The sequence below is a fragment of the Myxine glutinosa genome, chromosome 5, assembly GCF_964187855.1.
Source record: "Myxine glutinosa chromosome 5, kmMyxGlut1.1, whole genome shotgun sequence".
Taxonomy (NCBI): Eukaryota; Metazoa; Chordata; class Myxini; order Myxiniformes; family Myxinidae; genus Myxine; species Myxine glutinosa.
In genome coordinates this window covers 67,481,593-67,500,196 of record NC_136265.1, presented here as the reverse complement: position 1 = coordinate 67,500,196, position 18,604 = coordinate 67,481,593, and the positions used below count along the sequence as shown (strand labels likewise).

The 18,604-nt window shown below is 44.9% G+C and overlaps 1 protein-coding gene across 2 annotated transcripts; it reads right to left on the bottom strand.

Moving 5' to 3' along the window:
* Nucleotides 1–3,119: 3,119 nt before the first annotated feature.
* Nucleotides 3,120–17,680, bottom strand: LOC144892295 (uncharacterized). Of its 2 annotated transcripts, XM_078778144.1 has the most exons (5): nucleotides 17,457–17,680; nucleotides 17,316–17,378; nucleotides 15,400–15,520; nucleotides 11,609–11,752; nucleotides 3,123–5,043 (listed from the first exon to the last, which is right to left on the bottom strand). In XM_078778144.1, the coding sequence occupies exons 1-4, from the start codon at nucleotides 17,542–17,544 to the stop codon at nucleotides 11,713–11,715; spliced, it is 312 nt and encodes a 103-aa protein (XP_078634270.1). In that variant the 5' UTR covers nucleotides 17,545–17,680; the 3' UTR covers nucleotides 3,123–5,043; nucleotides 11,609–11,712. The 2 variants fall into 2 exon arrangements, with proteins under 2 accessions (XP_078634269.1, XP_078634270.1); XM_078778143.1 differs by lacking the exons at nucleotides 15,400–15,520; nucleotides 17,316–17,378; nucleotides 17,457–17,680 and having other exon boundaries at nucleotides 3,120–5,043; nucleotides 11,609–11,746.
* Between the last annotated feature and the right edge of the window lie 924 nt (nucleotides 17,681–18,604).

Below are 18,604 nucleotides of genomic sequence, written 5' to 3'. Positions count from 1 at the left end.
GAATCCCACTCCTGACACCAATTGTTACGGTCCGCGGTTAAGGATGTTATGTTTGGCGAGCGGAGGCACCGCGACCTAACAGTTTCCCCGATTCACCCGATTCACCCAAACGTTGGCCAGATCGCGCCACAGCTATTCAATGAGGAAAAGACAAAAACGACGGATGTGAAGAAAAAGGAATAAGAAGACGAAAAAAAGGTTGAAAATACTACTAAATTTATTTACTATTTACAGGGTCAAAATAACCAAGGAGAAGGAAAGATAAGAAAATAATTTACAGAAGCTTTTAGAGACACAGTGAAAATACTAGCTTATCTAACAGGCTTAACTTATTCCAAGGGACAAGACAAAAGACAGACTACGAACACACTTACACGGGGAATGATGATAGGAATGGCAGGTGGGTAGCTGGAGGGAGAGGGAGGTCCAACGGGTCCTGCAGCACGATCGGCACGTTGGGCAGCCGCCGTTCCTTCGCGGCCCTGCTCCAAACTGCCGTCCAGGCCCCATGCTGCTGTGGCTGCAGTTTCGGTGGCTCAAGCTGCTGTGGATGCAACCGCCACTCTTGTCATGGACCTCTCTTTGTCATGGACCTCTCTTTGTCATGGACCTCTCTTTGTCATGGACCTCTCTTGTCATGGACCTCTCTACGCAGCTCTCTTCACTCTTGCGCCCGCGTTTTATAACGCCTCCGGCGATTAAGCCGCCGGCCTTCAGGACACGCCCATCGGTGTGCTCACCTCGGCCATGGTTGGTCGCGCGACCCTCTGGCTCGGCCTTTGATGACGACGGGCGGGCACGCCTTTCTTCCCCGACCCGAGCACATGTTCAATGGCGGCTTTGGAGGGGATGTAATTGCCAAATTGAGGATTGGCCATGACGAAAGGGGAAATGGAGGTTTTTGGGAATGGGAATGAAGAATGAAGGGAATCTATCTTTTTCACTTGGTGCAATGGAGTGTCATTTTAATGGAAGACAAGGCCTTACCCTAAAACACATAATAAGGATATAAGCTACTGAACAAGGGTATTATAGTGTCCTTCAATGTATGCTTTATGGAATTAACTACCGGAACGCCCTTTGACCTTTACACAACACTGGAGGCAGGAGGGGCCAGAATCAAGCAATGATAATAATACACACAAAAAAAAAAAATACAATCCTTATATCCGCAACAATATTATATATATATATATATATATATATATATATATATATATATATATATATATATATATATATATATATATATATACATGTATATATATATATATATATATATATATATATATATATATATAGTTGCGGATATGGGATTTGGCCTCCATCCATATCCGCTTGTAAATATTCCCCTATTTCCCCAATACTCCCCAATCCCCCATTCCCTAGTCCCATTGTCTGTAAACAACACTCTGTAGCCCCGACCTTCCCCTTTTTCCCCCATTAAGTGTCGCACCCAGGTTCACCGCATCTCACGTAGACAACTATAGGACATCTTGCTAGTTATTCTTAGTCTATGTCAGTTAAGGACTCGTTTCCATTAATTCTGACTCTTCGTTGCACCAGAATGTGATTGTGTGGCACCAGTAGTGAGTTTAGGACCTCCCAATACCTCCCCGCATCTCTTCCTCATGAAACAACAACACCAACAACAACAACAGCGGCGCGGGGAGTGCGCGTCCTCACTCCGGCTTGGTTAGCCGCCATTGACCACGTGCTCCGACGGGGTTACCACACAGGGGCTGACTGTCAGCTCCTCGTCAAGGGCGGAGCCAGTTAACCCCCCCCGCACCCAATAAGAAGCGGCGGACCGATTCCATCTGGGGCGGAGCTAACGAGCCGAGGGCGTGTCACTCCCCGCTGGATATACGCAGCCACTTACCGGAGGTGACGTCAGATGCGGCTCAGCTACGACGACAAAAGGACGCCACCTCCTAGCGCTGAAAGATACCTCCCGCCTCTCTGGACCGGACCGGGTCGATTCTGCCCCTGAGCTCAAGGTGCACCTTGAGCTATCAACTGCCTGCCCTTCCTTGCCATCAATCCCTGTGTGAGTCAGTCTTGTCCCGTTTGTCTGTGGTCTGTCGGGGCTAAGATAAGACCGTGTATAAGTGCCCACCTTTCTGTGCTGTCCCTCTTGTGCCGTGTAATCTAAACGTTCCGCATACCCAATATTATATCCTCCTCCGGAGGTCTTGAGAACTGTACCCCTGGTGTCGTGTCATTTAACCCAGCCGTTGTGTCCTTTCCTTCATTGATTTAGCATAGCGCGATTCGGCCAACGTTCGAGTGGAATCGGGTAAACTGTGCAGACGCGGTCATACCAAACCGCTCGGTAAACTAACATCCAAAACCGCGTCTGTAACAATATATATATATATATATATATATATATATATATATATATATATATATATATATATATATATATATATATATATATGTGTGTGTGTGTGTTTGTGTGCATATATGTGTGCGTATGTGTGTGTTTTGTTTTTTTGTTTTTTGAATACAAGATCGAGGCTCGTGAAAGAGCTAACATGAATCACACAAAAAGTCAAACCGACACAGAAAACACAAAATAAAGGGAGCGGTAGACAAGATGGGGAGAGATGGGGCGCCTCCAATGCCCCAGGCCTGCATTAGTGTTATGAATGAAGAATGAAGCTTTTCCCAAAAAACCTGAATTAAAATTTTCATTTTTTTGTCACTGAATTATTTGTAACCAAGTTATCGGAGCATATAATGAGGCTCATATCAAGAAAATAATGATATAACATAGTAGTACAACAACATTTATGCGGGACCTCGAAGGCCCCAGGCCTGCATTCGTGTCGGATTTTCAGGTTGAAAGTGAAGAATGAAGATTTTCCCACTAACCTGAATGAAGATTTTCCCACTAACATGAATGAAATTTTCATATTTTTGTCACTTAATTATTTGTAACCAAGTTATAGGAGCATATGAGGCTCATATCAAGAAAATAATGATATAACATAGCAGTACAACAACATTTATGCGGGACCTCAAAGGCCCCAGGCCTGCATTTGTGTCGGATTTTCAGGTTAAAAGTGAAGAATGAAGATTTTCCCACGAGCCTGAATGAATTTTTTTTTTTTATTGTCACTGAATTTTGTGTAACAACATGAAAGTCGGTAAAAATGAGGCTCATTCCAAAAAACAATTGTACAACATATTTTTTGCAACAATAAAAAAAACTGTGGGCCTCCGAGGCCCAATCACTGCATCCAAGGATTAAATTTCTCGGGAAAGCGATGTTGCGCCTCGCACTTCAATCGACTATAAAATTTGGACACCCTGGTACTACGATTATCTCCCACTTGACAAGAGAAAGACAATCAGGAAAAAAGATTTGATTGCGAAAGCCGAGCGCAATTTGCACCCAGCGGGTGTCAAACTCACAACCTTCGGACACCGAGTGTCCACTAGGTTTGAATCCCACTCTCCTGACACCAGTTGTGACGTGACTACCCTTGGTGAACACCGCAGGGTAACACGAATGACCAAACGAGCTTAATGCATTCACTTCAATGGCGGAGTTAATACATTCATTCAGAACAACAGAACCTTCAGAACATTTATAAGGCTTCTCTCCTGTGTGTATTAGTTGATGCGTTAGTAAAGTTGATGAACGATTGAAATCCTTGCTGCACACAGGACATTTATAAGGCTTCTCTCATGTGTGTATCATTTTATGTGATTTTAAATTTGATGAACAAGCAAAATCCTTGCTGCACACAGGACATTTATAAGGCTTCTCTCCTGTTTGTGTTCTTTGATGTGTTTGTAAATTTGATGAACAAGCAAAATCCTTGCTACACACAGGACATTTATAAGGCTTCTCTCATGTGTGTATCATTTTATGTGATTTTAAATTTGATGAACAAGCAAAATCCTTGCTGCACACAGGACATTTATAAGGCTTCTCTCCTGTGTGGGTTCTTTGATGTGTTTGTAAATTTGATGAACAAGCAAAATCCTTGCTGCACACAGGACATTTATAAGGCTTCTCTCCTGTGTGAGTTCTTTGATGTGTTTGTAAATGTGATGAATGAGCAAAATCCTTGCCACACACAGGACATTTATAAGGCTTCTCTCCTGTGTGAGTTCTTTGATGTGTTTGTAAATATGATGAACAAGCAAAATCCTTGCTGCACACAGGACATTTATAAGGCTTCTCTCCTGTGTGTGTTCTTTGATGTGTTTGTAAATGTGATGAATGAGCAAAATCCTTGCCACACACAGGACATTTATAAGGCTTCTCTCCTGTGTGAGTTCTTTGATGTGTTTGTAAATCTGATGAACGAGCAAAATCCTTGCTGCACACAGGACATTTATAAGGCTTCTCTCCTGTGTGAGTTCTTTGATGTGTTTGTAAATGTGATGAATGAGCAAAATCCTTGCCACACACAGGACATTTATAAGGCTTCTCTCCTGTGTGAGTTCTTTGATGTGTGTGTAAATGTGATGAACGAGTGAAATCCTTGCAACACACAGGACATTTATAAGGCTTCTCTCCTGTGTGAGTTCTTTGATGTGTTTGTAAATGTGATGAATGAGCAAAATCCTTGCCACACACAGGACATTTATAAGGCTTCTCTCCTGTGTGAGTTCTTTGATGTGTTTGTAAATCTGATGAACGAGTGAAATCCTTGCTGCACACAGGACATTTATAAGGCTTCTCTCCGATGTGTAATACTTCATGTCTTTGTAAAGTTGATAACCAAGAAAATTCCTTGCTGCACACATTGCACTTGTATGGCGTCCCCCGTCTGTGTATTGCTTGACATCTCTTTGAAGACTTTAATGAGATAAATGTTTTCTTGCAAACAGAACACTTGTGCAGCTTCTCGTTCCTTTCAATTTTCTTGAATGTCGAACTACAATTGTTCTTAGTCAATACACTGCTATAGTTGTTGACTTCCTGAGAAGAAGTCTGTGTCATGTTCTGATTGAAAGAAACTTCACTGTCAAACAATTGCGAACTTGACTGAGAATAAAAAACCAATTTCAATTGATTCTCTGCAAAGACAATTCAAAAAACCATCAATACATCACAATTGCTGTGAAACATCATCATTTTAAAAAGCAGAATGAATCGTACTCCATTACCATTTAAAACTTGTCCTTTGTCTCTGCTCATCTGTCATGAGGCGGAACCGAAAGTAAAGGATCAATGTTTAAGGTCCCGTGACGAGAACGTTTTGAGATTTAGAGGTGGTTTCCATATAAATGAAGGGTGCTGAACAAAATGGGTGGTAGTTATCCTTTCAAGATTGCTAACTTTTCTGGCTCCGTGCCATAAACCAATATAGCTGCCGCCAGAATATAAATTGGCCCTAGCGTACCATACGTGGTTCATGTGTTTTTTCATCCATTTTATAATTAATGGATGTCAGGGAATACATTTTTACAAGAAAATAATATTTATATTTAAAGTAAATGTCGAAATCCCAAGAAGGCTGGCAAAATCCAAGATTAGCACTAAAATCTCTCTCACTCTCCTTTTCCCTCCTTCACCCTTCCTCTCCCTCTCTCCTCTGTGGTTGCCCTGAATTTGTGAAGGTGGGGGTACACCATCCCATATGTGGGGGATCTATGGGTCGCTCTTACGAGATCATCGGCTGTCTCCATGCCGCAGGCTTGTTCAACACAGAACTGAACTGTCTGGGGTATGCAACAACAACAAAAACAACAACGTGCTGGCTGATGTATGGCTTTGTTGATACAGCGACAGCAACAAGGTAAAAAAAAAACCCAACAACAAGCCATTGAATCAGAAGTTTACCGCCGTGGATGTACCCTCTTTTACACCACCTCATTTAACACGTCAAACTAGTTATTCATGCCCGTAGTTTGTGTCCTTCATGATGTCCTTAAAAACAGTATGTTTTGTGTTTGGAAGGATTTAAAATTTTGTTTGATTGGCAGACTAACACAGGCTAAAGTAATTCCTATATGGCAAGTGTGAATGCACGCTCAAGACAAGACTCCGTCAAATTTAGAGCCAACACGTCTTCACGATGTTGAAACCAAAGCATTCAGAATCATTGGAATCTCCCGCGATGAAGCTAACTCCAAGGGCCTCTCACTCACTCACCGCAGGCAGGTTGGTGGTCTTTCCGTCTTCTACCGACTCCTCTCTGACCTTGCCCCCCCAGCTCTCTCTGGGCTCTGTCCCGCAAATATTCCTACAGGTCGCACAAGATCTGCCTGCAACCCTCTTATGGTTAAACTGCCAAAATCAAGACTCTCTGCTCACCTTCACTCCTTCATTCCTCTTTTCTCCCTCCTCGGGAACAAACTCCCTCACTCTCTTCAATCGCACTCCACCCTCCAGGTCTTTAAAACAGCTGTTCACCACCATCTCTTATCTTCCCCCATCCAAAACCTTGATCTTTTCTATCCCCGCTAATTTCACCCCAATTCCACTTTTTTGAAATACCAACTTCTGTCCTGGAAATCCTTGTGTTTTATACTTCTCCCACCTCCCCCCCCCCCCTTTCCCACGCTTCCTGCCCCCAAGCCCTCTCCCTCCCACACATCTCCCTGCTCTTAAATGTTGTGTGCTCTCAAGTGTTGTGTGCTTCCCCTTCTCTTGTCTTCCGCTCCCTCTTTTTATATATTTTGTTTGTCTGGTTGATTTGTTTGTGAAGTAAATGTCAACTCTTTCACGAGCCTCGATTCAGCATACAAAAAACAAACAAACAAAAAAAACCAAAAAAAAACAACTGCTAAGCTGCACGTGTCGTGGCAATGATTAGGGGCACCCAAATATCCCCCACCTTCGACGTTAGAATACTGAGTATTGGCCTCTCGCAATACCCTCCCAATCCTCTGGGGGGGGGGGGGCAGTGTAAGACCATACATGATAATTCCACTTCCCGCCAGAAGACCTCCCTCGGAGATCTATCGCAGCCAAGGTCGGCACATTGGATTCCTTGCACCCTAAAAATGAAATATTATGTCCTCCCTGTGGCCTCCCCCCCCCCCCCACCCCCGAGGCTCCTCACTGTCTGGACCACCTCTTTGATCCCCCAGTATGGGATGAGGGTAGGGGGACATGGGGGGAACCATGTATAATAACCGGCTTGACGGTGAGAACTGCAAGATTTTCGGTGGATGGCCTCGAGGCGCTCCCTTGTGCATTGTACGCATCACGACTTGCTTCTTGCTAATGTGGGTCGTGCTGCCGTGCGCTGCCGTCCTGGCGCATGGACCGGAAAATATTCTGTGCACGTTTATTAATAATTTCGATAATAAACCTCTTGTACCACAGTTCCAAATGCCTCCAGGGGTTCTTCTTGCGGTAAGGGGGACGGCTGATCGCTGCCCCCACACACGTTCATATTCCGATTCGTGTTGTACGATATTCAAAATATAAAATTAAAAGGAAAGTATGTAGTTCCTCAAACACAGACTGACAGTGACATTTCTCAGACAGATTGAGTGAACCAATATTGTGTCACCCCACTTTCCGCTACGCACGCAAGATAAAAGGAAACGTCCCAATAAGCCGAGGATGTCTTCGTTGAATGATCTTATGACAAGGGTCATGCTTAATTATTTTTTTTGAGGTCTTTTCGGGCCACCAAAAGAGATTTTATTTTTTGGGGCCCACCAGCATTTTTGGTGGCCCGACCATACATTATTTGCTGATGAATCAAACTTCGTAAAAATCAATATCCATGTTTAAATTACTATTTCTCACGACATCGAGAGATCAAATTTCAGTGCCTTTCATACCAGCAACCTCACAACTCACAATCACAGAACACTCCTGAAAGCTATTCAATCATGTCCCTACTAACTGACAGCAAAATAATACTGGGACAATTTTAATGTTTGCTGAAGAAAAACCTCTTCGCATATTAACCCATTTATTGCGTTTTCCAAAACAATTGTTAACTCTGCACAACCTTCAGCTATTGACGAGATAATAGTACTCATTACATCTTGAAAATAGTGCTACAATACATGCCAATGTAAAACTTGAGTATTTTTATTTGATGAACGTTCAGTTTCAAAAAATATTGGGTCAGGATTTGATGAAAAGAACAGTTAATTTACCACAGTGCGAATTTGCGTGACGAGCATGAGGCCAACAATGTGATGCATGCATATTGCAAGCTGACGGCCTTGCTGCTATTTCCCAAGGCAGTGTTCGAGGCATGCAAACCAAACTCTGTCTCACACATGTGCTGGGGTGTGTTCACCGAGCTGTACATATGACTGGAGCGCAGCTGCAGCACGTACTCGCAGGGCAAGCAGCCACCATATTGGAATACCCTTCCCTCGCGAGAACACGAGGGGTACAGGCATAGCTGAGAGTGAGATAAGCGTGAACGCATATGAATGCAAAGGTTCCTTGACAGATTAATTCACATTTGTTTTCCTATTTTGTTTGTTTTCCTTGTTAACCTTGTCATAGAGCCACAAAGGTGACTGACAAAACTGAAGCACCAAGTTGAGTTTGTTTTGGAGCCGACGCCATTGTGGTGAACATCGAGGAAAAAGCGGACATCAAGAGAAATACGAACGTGGTCCGTTGCCATACGAACTGCCGGCACCTCACACGATGCTGGAGCCTTTTCCCTGAAGGTGGACACCGAAAGGACAAATGAGGTACGCTGCCATGTGGATCGCATACGAACCGAACCCTTACGCGGGATATCTCGCAGACTCCAGAGGGGAGGGGCCCTCAAAGAAGAGGGGAAGGGATTTTGAGTCGAGTCAAAAAAATGAATGTACGGGAAGCACTGCTCACACCGGGTGTGATAGATCGAGACGGGGCTTTGTGAATAGACGTGACTCCGATGAACCGCGGGAATCTCCGGATGCCAGAGGCGAGGGTGTGGAGGTGGATGGGAGGGATTGTGAGAGGAAGGGGAAGGATGAGCATGAATGCTCACGAAAGGCTGCAAATAATCTCACTATAATTCATCAAATGTCCGTCCATCCGTCTGTTCCCAGGTACCGTAAAAATGGCTGAACCGATCGCAACGATATTTTGGGTGGGTAATCATGGGACCCCCTGGAGTAAAATAGGCTATATTGTTTTTCCAATTTTCCAAGTTTTCCAATTTTTCCAAACACGATGGAATAACATTTACCGATATGAACAGTGATGTGGATTTTATTGAAATTCTACAAATACTGTTTAGATTTTGATGAGAATTATGAACCTGCCGCGAATGCGGAAGTGGACAGATGATGGCAAATGCACGGGTTTGATAATATCCAAATACAACCGTCATTTAAAACAGTATTTTGTTAAAGTATCAATTGATGATTGGAATCGCCATTGACTGGGTATGGAACAAACGTACCCGTTTGTTTGTGAACGGGTACGTTTTTCATGGAAGTCCTTCATGAACTTGCTGTCCATGTCTGACGTGCGATTGAAGGTGCTACAGGAATGTGGAATATATTTGTTTCATGCTTCAGCATTCACCGTTTCTGCATTGTCTGTTTGCTTCTGGCCTCCCACCTGTGCACAGCACGGGTACCTCACGAGTGAGTATAAATCGAGATGGCAATGGGTGAATAGACGTGGCTCAGACGTCGGATGCCGGGGGTGGAGGTTTGGGGGAGGATGGGAGGGATTGTGAGTGGGGACGGAGGGGTGAATGCATGCGAGCCATTGCTGACGCTGGATCTGATGGATTGAGACAGGGCTTTGTGGGCAGGCGTGGCTCCGATGAACCGCGGGGCATTCCGGGTGCCGGGGGTGGGGATATGGAGGAGGATGGGAGTGGCAGGGCCGTGGCTGGGGTCCCCACGGGAGTATGGAGATGGGGAATGACGCGTGGTGTGCGCGTCTCTGTGATGGGCGGGTCGGGGCGGCACTATGGGGGAAACCGTGGTGATACATTCATCGAGGTGCCGATAAATGTTGGGGTGCCGACGCTGACGGCAGACGTGGGTCCTGGCAATGGGGGTGGGAGTGAAGCAAAAGGAATGCAATGCTGTGTAACTCATGCATGGTCTAGACTCTTGGGTGGGCTGCGCTGTGGGTCACAAGGGGAGGGACCTTCAGTAGAATGGGAGGAGGTAATGAAGATGGGCACAGGGAAACAACAGAGCATGTTGTGTTGATATAAAGAAGAAAGGTATCTCAAGCAAAGAATCGCAGGCCTCCAACAGGGGAAACCCTATGCCTGTGCGGCCACTCTGAGCAGCAGGAAAGTGTGCTGTAAAAAATAATAACTGGACCTTCTCAAGCGAGGAAATACATCACCTTGCGAAGAGACATGATTGCGCACCAAAGCAAGAAGCTTGGAAAGTGCTGACTGTCTCACCAACATCAAAGACAATACTCCAGAGGAGAAAACTACAAACGGAAACCTGGAGTGTTGAGGTGAAGGAGATAATCCTCCAATGCAGGATGTATTCCAATTTCCATACATTAAGCATGGGGGAGTAAAGGTAAGGGTGAACGGTTCAGGAACCAGCTGAAAAAAACTGGCACAAGGACGGAGACAGTCCCCCTTGATAAATTTGAGAAGGTCTTTTCAACAATTAAAGATATCTAGATAAAGATAGAATAGAAGAGATTACATCTCGGGCAAGGCAACAAGTGGCAGAAGAGATTAGAGTGAGGGGAGCTATGTGCATGCTTGAAGGTGAAGACAGATGGCAGGAGGGATTGTAAGAGGAAGGGAAAGGCCGAGCATGAAATGCCTACTTTGAAAGCAAATACCTATTTTAGGGGGAAATCGACCCCCCCAAAGGGGCAGATTTTTTTCAATGCCGTGAACATACTTTGGTACATCACGGGTCGTGAAGGTTGTGGTCAAGTTTCATAGAAATTGTGTGTTTAATTTCACAGAAGAAAGCAAATACCTCTTTGGGGGGGGGGAGGGGGGGTCAAAGCTGGACCCACCTCGACCCCCGTAGACCCTCTTAGACTTCGATTTTCTTTGTGCCGTGAACAAACTTTGGTACAGCACTGGTAATTAAGTTTGTGGTCAAGTTTCATCGAAGTAGTGGAAGAATGTTTTGGAAAAGAAAGGTTGAATTGGTCGGTGTCCACTCTCTTTGCTTGGATTTTTTTCCCGATGTTTAAAATCATTATTCTATTAAAATTGAAGCATCAAATCGATTGCTGTGGGGAGGTCTTTCGACAAGTGGACACATCCTGCACAACACCACAACGATAGTGGCGCCTGTTATCGTTATATCGTTTTATATGAACTCTCTCATCACTAAAGGATGTCATCTACCCTTATCCCTGTATTCCCTTTTCATAAACCCATTTTAATTATGTGAGATGTTTTCCCACCTTTTACCTCCAGTGTGCTGCCTTGTTCGGCCTCAGATAGATTATTGGGTTTTGAAAATTGGAAAGAATAGTTAATTGAACGCAGTATACATTTAGTAAGCTCAACGATCTTCTGGAGCAGCCAAAGCTCCTGATGCTTCAGCGACGTTTGTCAGATCCATTGACGCGACACAAGCTTGACTGTGTGCACACTGTATAAACTGATCAATCCTTCGACATGATGTTGAATTCAAGCCTTTCATTGATAATAATCAACCAAACCAAGTGGAGCTGTGCTGTGTGTTCTGTGCATAGTCTGCTTACCTTCATGCATCTTTGGAGCATTCTTTAGCTCCCAGAGAGAAAAAGCACAAGGTTCCTGCTTTACACACTCATTGCTCAAAGCATCCTGGGAACTCTGAGAGAAGTCACTTTGAAAATCTTCCATCTTCACTGGATGAACCAGATCTGCAAACAATATGATCTCATGTTATTTAAGTAAAGAGATAAAATGAATACCAAAAAACAAGAAGAAAAAGCCATAAAATGTCGAAGTCCCTGCGGTTTTAGTTATTTTTCTGTGCAGAGTTAAAGGCCGCCAGTTGGCCATCTTTGCTCAGATTACAAAACAAAATCTTTTACATATGTATACTCTCATGTATTGTCTATGTGGCAAGTGTAAACAAAATTCATCCATGCATGTCCAAGAAATGGTTGGAGACACATTGAAGTAATACACTGGCTGAAAGTCGGCCATCATTGTTCTGATTTCGAATAAAAATGACATGCACATGGAAGCCATCATTCATTATCTGTCCATCATTCATTTGAACAAGATCGGTAAATGCATGTTTGAGAAATGGTTGAAGAAATTCCCTTTTGATAAACCCATTTTAATAATGAGACGTTTTCCCAAACTTTTACCTCACGCATGTTACACAGCCTTGTTCAGCCTCGGAGCAGAGTTATTATTGGGGTTTTCAACATCAGGTTTTGTTTTTACAACTAAAATAGCCGCTAGCCGGACATCTTTGATCGCATTGTGGATCAAAATTATTTGCACATGCAGTATATATCTTCATGTGTTGCCTTTGTGCCAAGTATGAACAAATTAGATCCACAGATGCCAGAAATATGGTTGAGGACGGATGTATTGACGCATGGATGGACGGAAAAGACCCAATCCATAAGCTTCCATTTCGGACAAAGTCCAACGAAGGCAAAAAAACATTTTGAAATCAAAGGGTTGTACATCCAACACAAAACAAATAAGAAAGAGCAATCAGAGATTGCAGACCCTCGCCAGGACGTGTCGTGCCAGGATGTGACAGCAGAGACAAGAAAATACAGGGAAATAAATACAAGGAGGAGGCCATAAGGCCCAACACACCTGCACAATACAAACTGTGCTTTTTCTCAAGCAGTCCAGCATGACTCCGTATTTTAGGAGGGAAAAAATGGACAGGGCATGTGTACCAGACACAGACCTGACCAGCTCGCAACAGCCTTTGGAGGATAGTGAGAAGCTGTCGGTTGTCCCACGATGGTGAAATATGTGCTTGTGATATACAAGGTGGAGGTAGAAGAAGCAATTTGCATCAGATATCGTCATTGTGACAATAACCTCGGGCAGAATGTGATCATCACTCGTATAAAGGACCATGTGGAAACTGTGATCTCATCCTAAGATCATCTTAACAACAGAGATCATCTTAACATCTTAACAACAGATCCATCTTAACAACAGAGAAGCAAAAAGGGAACTGGACGTGTTCGTTGACAACAAATGCCTGGAGTTCCAGCAAGCCCCAAAGTACCTCGGTGTATGCCTAGATCGGATACTGTCCTTCAAGCAACACCTAGAAGAAGTTAAGGCCAAGGTGACATCAAGGGTCTCGCTTATCCGACGTCTCGCTGGTACGACCTGGGGAGCCTCCGCCAAGACCCTACGAATATCCACGCAAGCCCTGGTCTTCTCTGCAGCCGAATACTGCGCCCCAGCCTGTAGCAGAAGCCCACACGTGAGAAAGGTTGATGTTGTCATTAACAACGCCCTCCGCATTGTAGCTGGTTGCTTGAAGCCCACCCCGGCATTCCACCTGCCAGTCCTAGCAAGAATCGCCCCGGCCGGCCTCCGACGGGAGGCTGCTACCCTCGCCCTGGCAAGGAATGCCCAGAAACACGACTGACACATCCTGCACAACACCACAACGATAGTGGCGCCTCCAAGCAGACTCAAGTCCCACCATCCCGACAACAAGGCGGCACAAGAGATGCTCAGTTCTATCCCTGAGGACCTGTCTAGAAGCGCAAGGCTGGCGGCATCTTGGAAGCAGGTGTGGGAAACGGCCGGGCCCACCCGCATCCACCGTTACATCTGGGACCCAGGAGGTGGCGTCGTAGGAGATCTACCACGCCTGCAATGGAACTTGCTGAACCGTCTACGTACGGGGGTTGGCCGCTTCAAATCATTGCTAAAGATGTGGGGCCTGGCAGACAGCGCCGCGTGCGAGTGCGGTGAGCCTGAGCAGACTGCCGAACACATAATTACCACCTGCCCCCTATACAGACCACCTAAAGAAGCCGGCCTCTTCGACGTAGGACCAGAGACGAGGGCATGGCTGCATGACACTGAGCTGTCCATCTGATGATACACGAAAGAAGAAGATCCTAAGATCAAAGGGTGTGTTTGCACATTGCATTTAGTTGATCTTGAGGAAGGCATCACTGGGCTTGTATGTCCTGAAGAAGTTTCTGGCTGTTAACACAGAGCAAGTGCAACCATTTCACAAGAGGAAAAAGAAAGAAAGATAGAAGCGCATCCAACTCCAAGCACTTTGGCGCACCCTGCTATGCACATGGCGAACGCACAAATATTATTAGCCTCGCTCGAGGGTATTGCATTTGAGTCAGTTTATCTGTCTGTTTGTCCGCACACAATAAATATGATTTTCTCTGCAACCGTTGGTTCGATTGACAGGACATTTTCACCATAGGTGCGTCTCCTCCAGTATAAGTTTTAAATGATAATTATGATATCATAAGTCACGTGGTACAGTCACCATCTTGGAAAAACCGAAAAACTTTGCACCTCTATATCTCCGAAAGCGCTGCATCAAAAAAATTGAGACATGGCTCATTGTAAAGAAATCTCCATGCGGGATAACATATGTTAAGGATGATATCATAGGTGCCTCCATCATGACGTTATAATTTAACAAGTACAAAACCTCATCCGATCAAGATGAAATGTCTCGAGCATCATCTGGGGATACATTGGTCGAGAAAAATAAATAAAATAATGAGGACGTCGTCGGTCACATGGTTGGGTCACCATATTTTTTTTAACACAAAAGCCTTAAAATCACTAAAAACACGTGCTGGCGAGGGTCTGCAATCTCTCATTGCTGTTTCTTGTTGAGAGTTGCAATGCTTACCTCTTGGAGGACAATGGATGAGTTCAGGATCAACCATCAGCTTCCTATCAACATTTGAAATAACAAAGTCATCCCGTTGTGTTTTGATGTTGTCATGAAATTGTGTCTAAGTTGAACCCAGGTGCTATGCTGACTCCGACCACTGAGGGGCTTCCATAAGAACTCGGACGGACATCGCTCCGATTCATTCCTGACATTTATTGTGTGTGGTAGTGCATATTCGAATGGTGCGTATTGCTAGATGTTCCAGGCTTGCTTGTCCCAATTGCCAATTAATTATTACTTCTATGATTATGGTATGCTGATATTATTCTTGTTGATTACTTACAGGTGTTTGAAGAGATCGATTCTGAATGAAACCTACTATTGGGACAATGTTGTAGATCTGATTTTTACAACAGATGTTATCTCCATCAATGGGATTGCAAGTTTGTAACCGAATGATTGCGTCACAGCCGTCAATAAGTGCACATTCGCCAGAAATATCTCGACAAATATTGTGATTTTTCATCGTGTTGAACGAATTTGGTTTAATATCGAGCTGGGTATTTAAGTTGTCAGACACCCTTAAGGCAAGTCGATAGAGGGGGGAAGGTGGGGGTGGGGGGGGGGGAGGGGGAAGGACAGAGAGACAGAAAGACAGAGAGAGAGAGAGAGAGAGAGAACAAGCCCCCATACAATGTGCACTCATCAATGTCTGCCAATGGGACAAGCAGAATGTTGTTGTGGTTAAGACATGTGTCTTGAAAAGTTGATTCATCTCCAAACTCAGACTTCACCTTCATTTTCACAATAAAACCTGAAACCAAAAAAAATCTCATTAAAAGGAAAACAATGGTTCGACTGAAACAAAATATTTTTTCAAAACAAAGTTTGAAAATAAATGAGAAATTATTTCAAACTCGAGAGAGAATATACCACAAGCAGTGCTGGATATTAGTATATCAAGTCATTTTCAGGATTTTGATAAAAGCATTAACATAATTAAAGAGACTGGCCTACACTCAAAAGGTTTACAGTATATCTCCAGATAGCCAATCATTATGTCACGGCGCTCTTACAGATCAATTTTAAAGGTCTGGTAAAACCATGTCATCACAACTGAGTATATTGTGGTAAATAATCTCCATATTAATAGGCTAATGCCGTCTATCTGTCCCACCCTGAAACATGGAAACGCTCTTCAGAGAGAAAAAAAATTATAAAGCAAAGGTGACTTCAAATTAATCCAAAACCTTTTTGTTTCAAATTAATCCAAATTTTTTTAAAATTCAATTTTTTTCAAAGAGACAAAACATTGAAGCCAGATGGTGAGGAGGAAACAGGGTGGGTGCTGCAAGGTGGGTGGGAACCCCGGTGGTATCCTCACCTAATCGGAAGGTATTGCAGAATACATTGAATAAAGATTACAGGGGAACTCGTGTTTCCCCTTTCTCCCTCTGACCTGCTCTTCGTGTTCCCACTTTCTCCCTCTTCCCTGCTGTTCATGTTCCCCCTTTCTCCCTCTTCCCTGCTGTTCATGTTCCCCCTTTCTCCCTCTTCCCTGCTGTTCATGTTCCCCCTTTCTCCCTCTTCCCTGCTGTTCATGTTCCCCCTTTCTCCCTCTTCCCTGCTGTTCATGTTCCCCCTTTCTCCCTCTTCCCCGCTGTTCATGTTCCCCCTTTCTCCCTCTTCCCTGCTGTTCGTGTTCCCCCTTTCTCCCTCTTCCCTGCTGTTCATGTTCCCCCTTTCTCCCTCTTCCCTGCTGTTCATGTTCCCCCTTTCTCCCTCTTCCCTGCTGTTCATGTTCCCCCTTTCTCCCTCTTCCCTGCTGTTCATGTTCCCCCTTTCTCCCTCTTCCCTGCTGTTCGTGTTCCCCCTTTCTCCCTCTTCCCTGCTGTTCATGTTCCCCCTTTCTCCCTCTTCCCTGCTGTTCATGTTCCCCCTTTCTCCCTCTTCCCTGCTGTTCATGTTCCCCCTTTCTCCCTCTTCCCTGCTGTTCATGTTCCCCCTTTCTCCCTCTTCCCTGCTGTTCATGTTCCCCCTTTCTCCCTCTTCCCTGCTGTTCATGTTCCCACTTTCTCCCTCTTCCCTGCTGTTCATGTTCCCCCTTTCTCCCTCTTCCCTGCTGTTCATGTTCCCCCTTTCTCCCTCTTCCCTGCTGTTCGTGTTCCCCCTTTCTCCCTCTTCCCTCCTGTTCGTGTTCCCCCTTTCTCCCTCTTCCCTCCTGTTCGTGTTCCCCCTTTCTCCCTCTTCCCTGCTGTTCGACGTTCGTGTTCCCCCTTTCTCCCTCTTCCCTCCTGTTCGTGTTCCCCCTTTCTCCCTCTTCCTTGCTGTTTGTGTTCCCCCTTTCTCCCTCTTCCCTGCTGTTCATGTTCCCCCTTTCTCCCTCTTCCCTGCTGTTCATGTTTCCCCTTTCTCCCTCTTCCCTGCTGTTCGTGTTCCCCCTTTCTCCCTCTTCCCTGCTGGTCGTGTTCCCCCTTTCTCCTGATGTTCCCTTTGTTATGTTGTGTTCTGATCTGTTCTGTGTCCGAGGTCTTCCATGAGCCTCGACCATGTAAGACAATGAAAGTAGTAGTACTACAACTACAACAATGTGCGTTTGTGGTTCAAACCTTCATGTTGAGGGAACGAATCATCGACGAACTCGGACTTCACCTTCACCTTCACTATAACACCTGAAACAAAAACAATCCATTAAAACGAAACTTTCAGGAACCACCAGAAGGTGACGGTGCGGAGAGAACGACACGTACCGGGTCCCGGGTCTTCATCCTCGGGTAGACCGACCCTGGACCCGCGATCTGAGGGAGAATCTCCAGGAACGGAGAGATCTCGGTTCATGGCGCACCGGAGGGGACTGCAGAGTGTAAAGTACCGGGATGTAAGGTGGTGTGTAGTCGTGTGTTACACTCCCTTTCTCCCTCTTCCCCACACGAGTACAAACCACATGTTCCGGAAAAACGAACCACGACCACGTGACGCGTTCCTTCCACAAGCGAGACGATGTCATTCGCGATTTCCACAAAACAGATTCTCCACGTTAATCACGTGATCGATACCGGGTACCCACGATGTCTTGTTTCCCATTGTAAACATTTTTACATTACCTTTTATCATATTAACTATCTCCATATGTTTTATCCGTTTGTGTTCAATCATTGTCATTCCACAGAATAATTTTTCTCCATGTTCTGTGGTTCGTGTGTTCCGGAGCATTTGTGGGTGATACGATTAAAATGAAGTCTCACTCTTTGTTTCAATCTCACGTCGGAAACGTCATTTCCTGCATTCTTGGAAATTTCTACAGTTCCTTGTGTTCTTCCCTGGCCCAACAATTAAGCAGATTCGCGATGACTAATGGGTCAAAATGGCGAACTGGTGAGACATGTCCAGATGGAATCCGAAGTTAAAACAAGAATGACTGCACTGTGGTCACAACCTGCGACAAAATCTGGTAACAGGCCGATTGGGAAATAAACATTTAAAATACTCTTAAAATATGAACAGCGTAAAGGGGAAACACACCTTTAATGCGCCGTTAATAGATTTACTCGTCACCAGTCACCGCGTCAGCCTCCACCACCGTCATTCCAGGAGGAGCGATTCGTCACACAGTCAAGCATTGTTTAACCCAAAATGGGCCTTCGAAAATTACGTTGTGGCGGACACGATGGCGCTGGCGCGGTGTCATCATTCCGCGCACCAAGAGGGTGTCGGCCACGCCCGAGGGGTAGGCGTGGCCCGGGATATACACGGGATGCGCAGCCCCGAGCACCTCAGTGCTATAGTTGAGCTTTGCAAATAAAGACTTTTCTGGTTACCTGCGTTGTTGCCTCTCTTCTTGGCTAACAAGTTGTGCGCATCGCACCGCACTTCACTGGTGACCTCGACGCTGGTTCAG

Coding starts and splice junctions, on each gene's coding strand:
- LOC144892295 (XM_078778143.1), bottom strand. CDS start 11,732: ATGGAAGATTTTCAAAGTGACTTCTCTCAGAGTTCCCAGGATGCTTTG. Junction 5,044..11,608: donor TGCTCCAAAGATGCATGAAG/GTAAGCAGACTA, acceptor TTGTCTTTGCAG/AGAATCAATTGAAATTGGTT.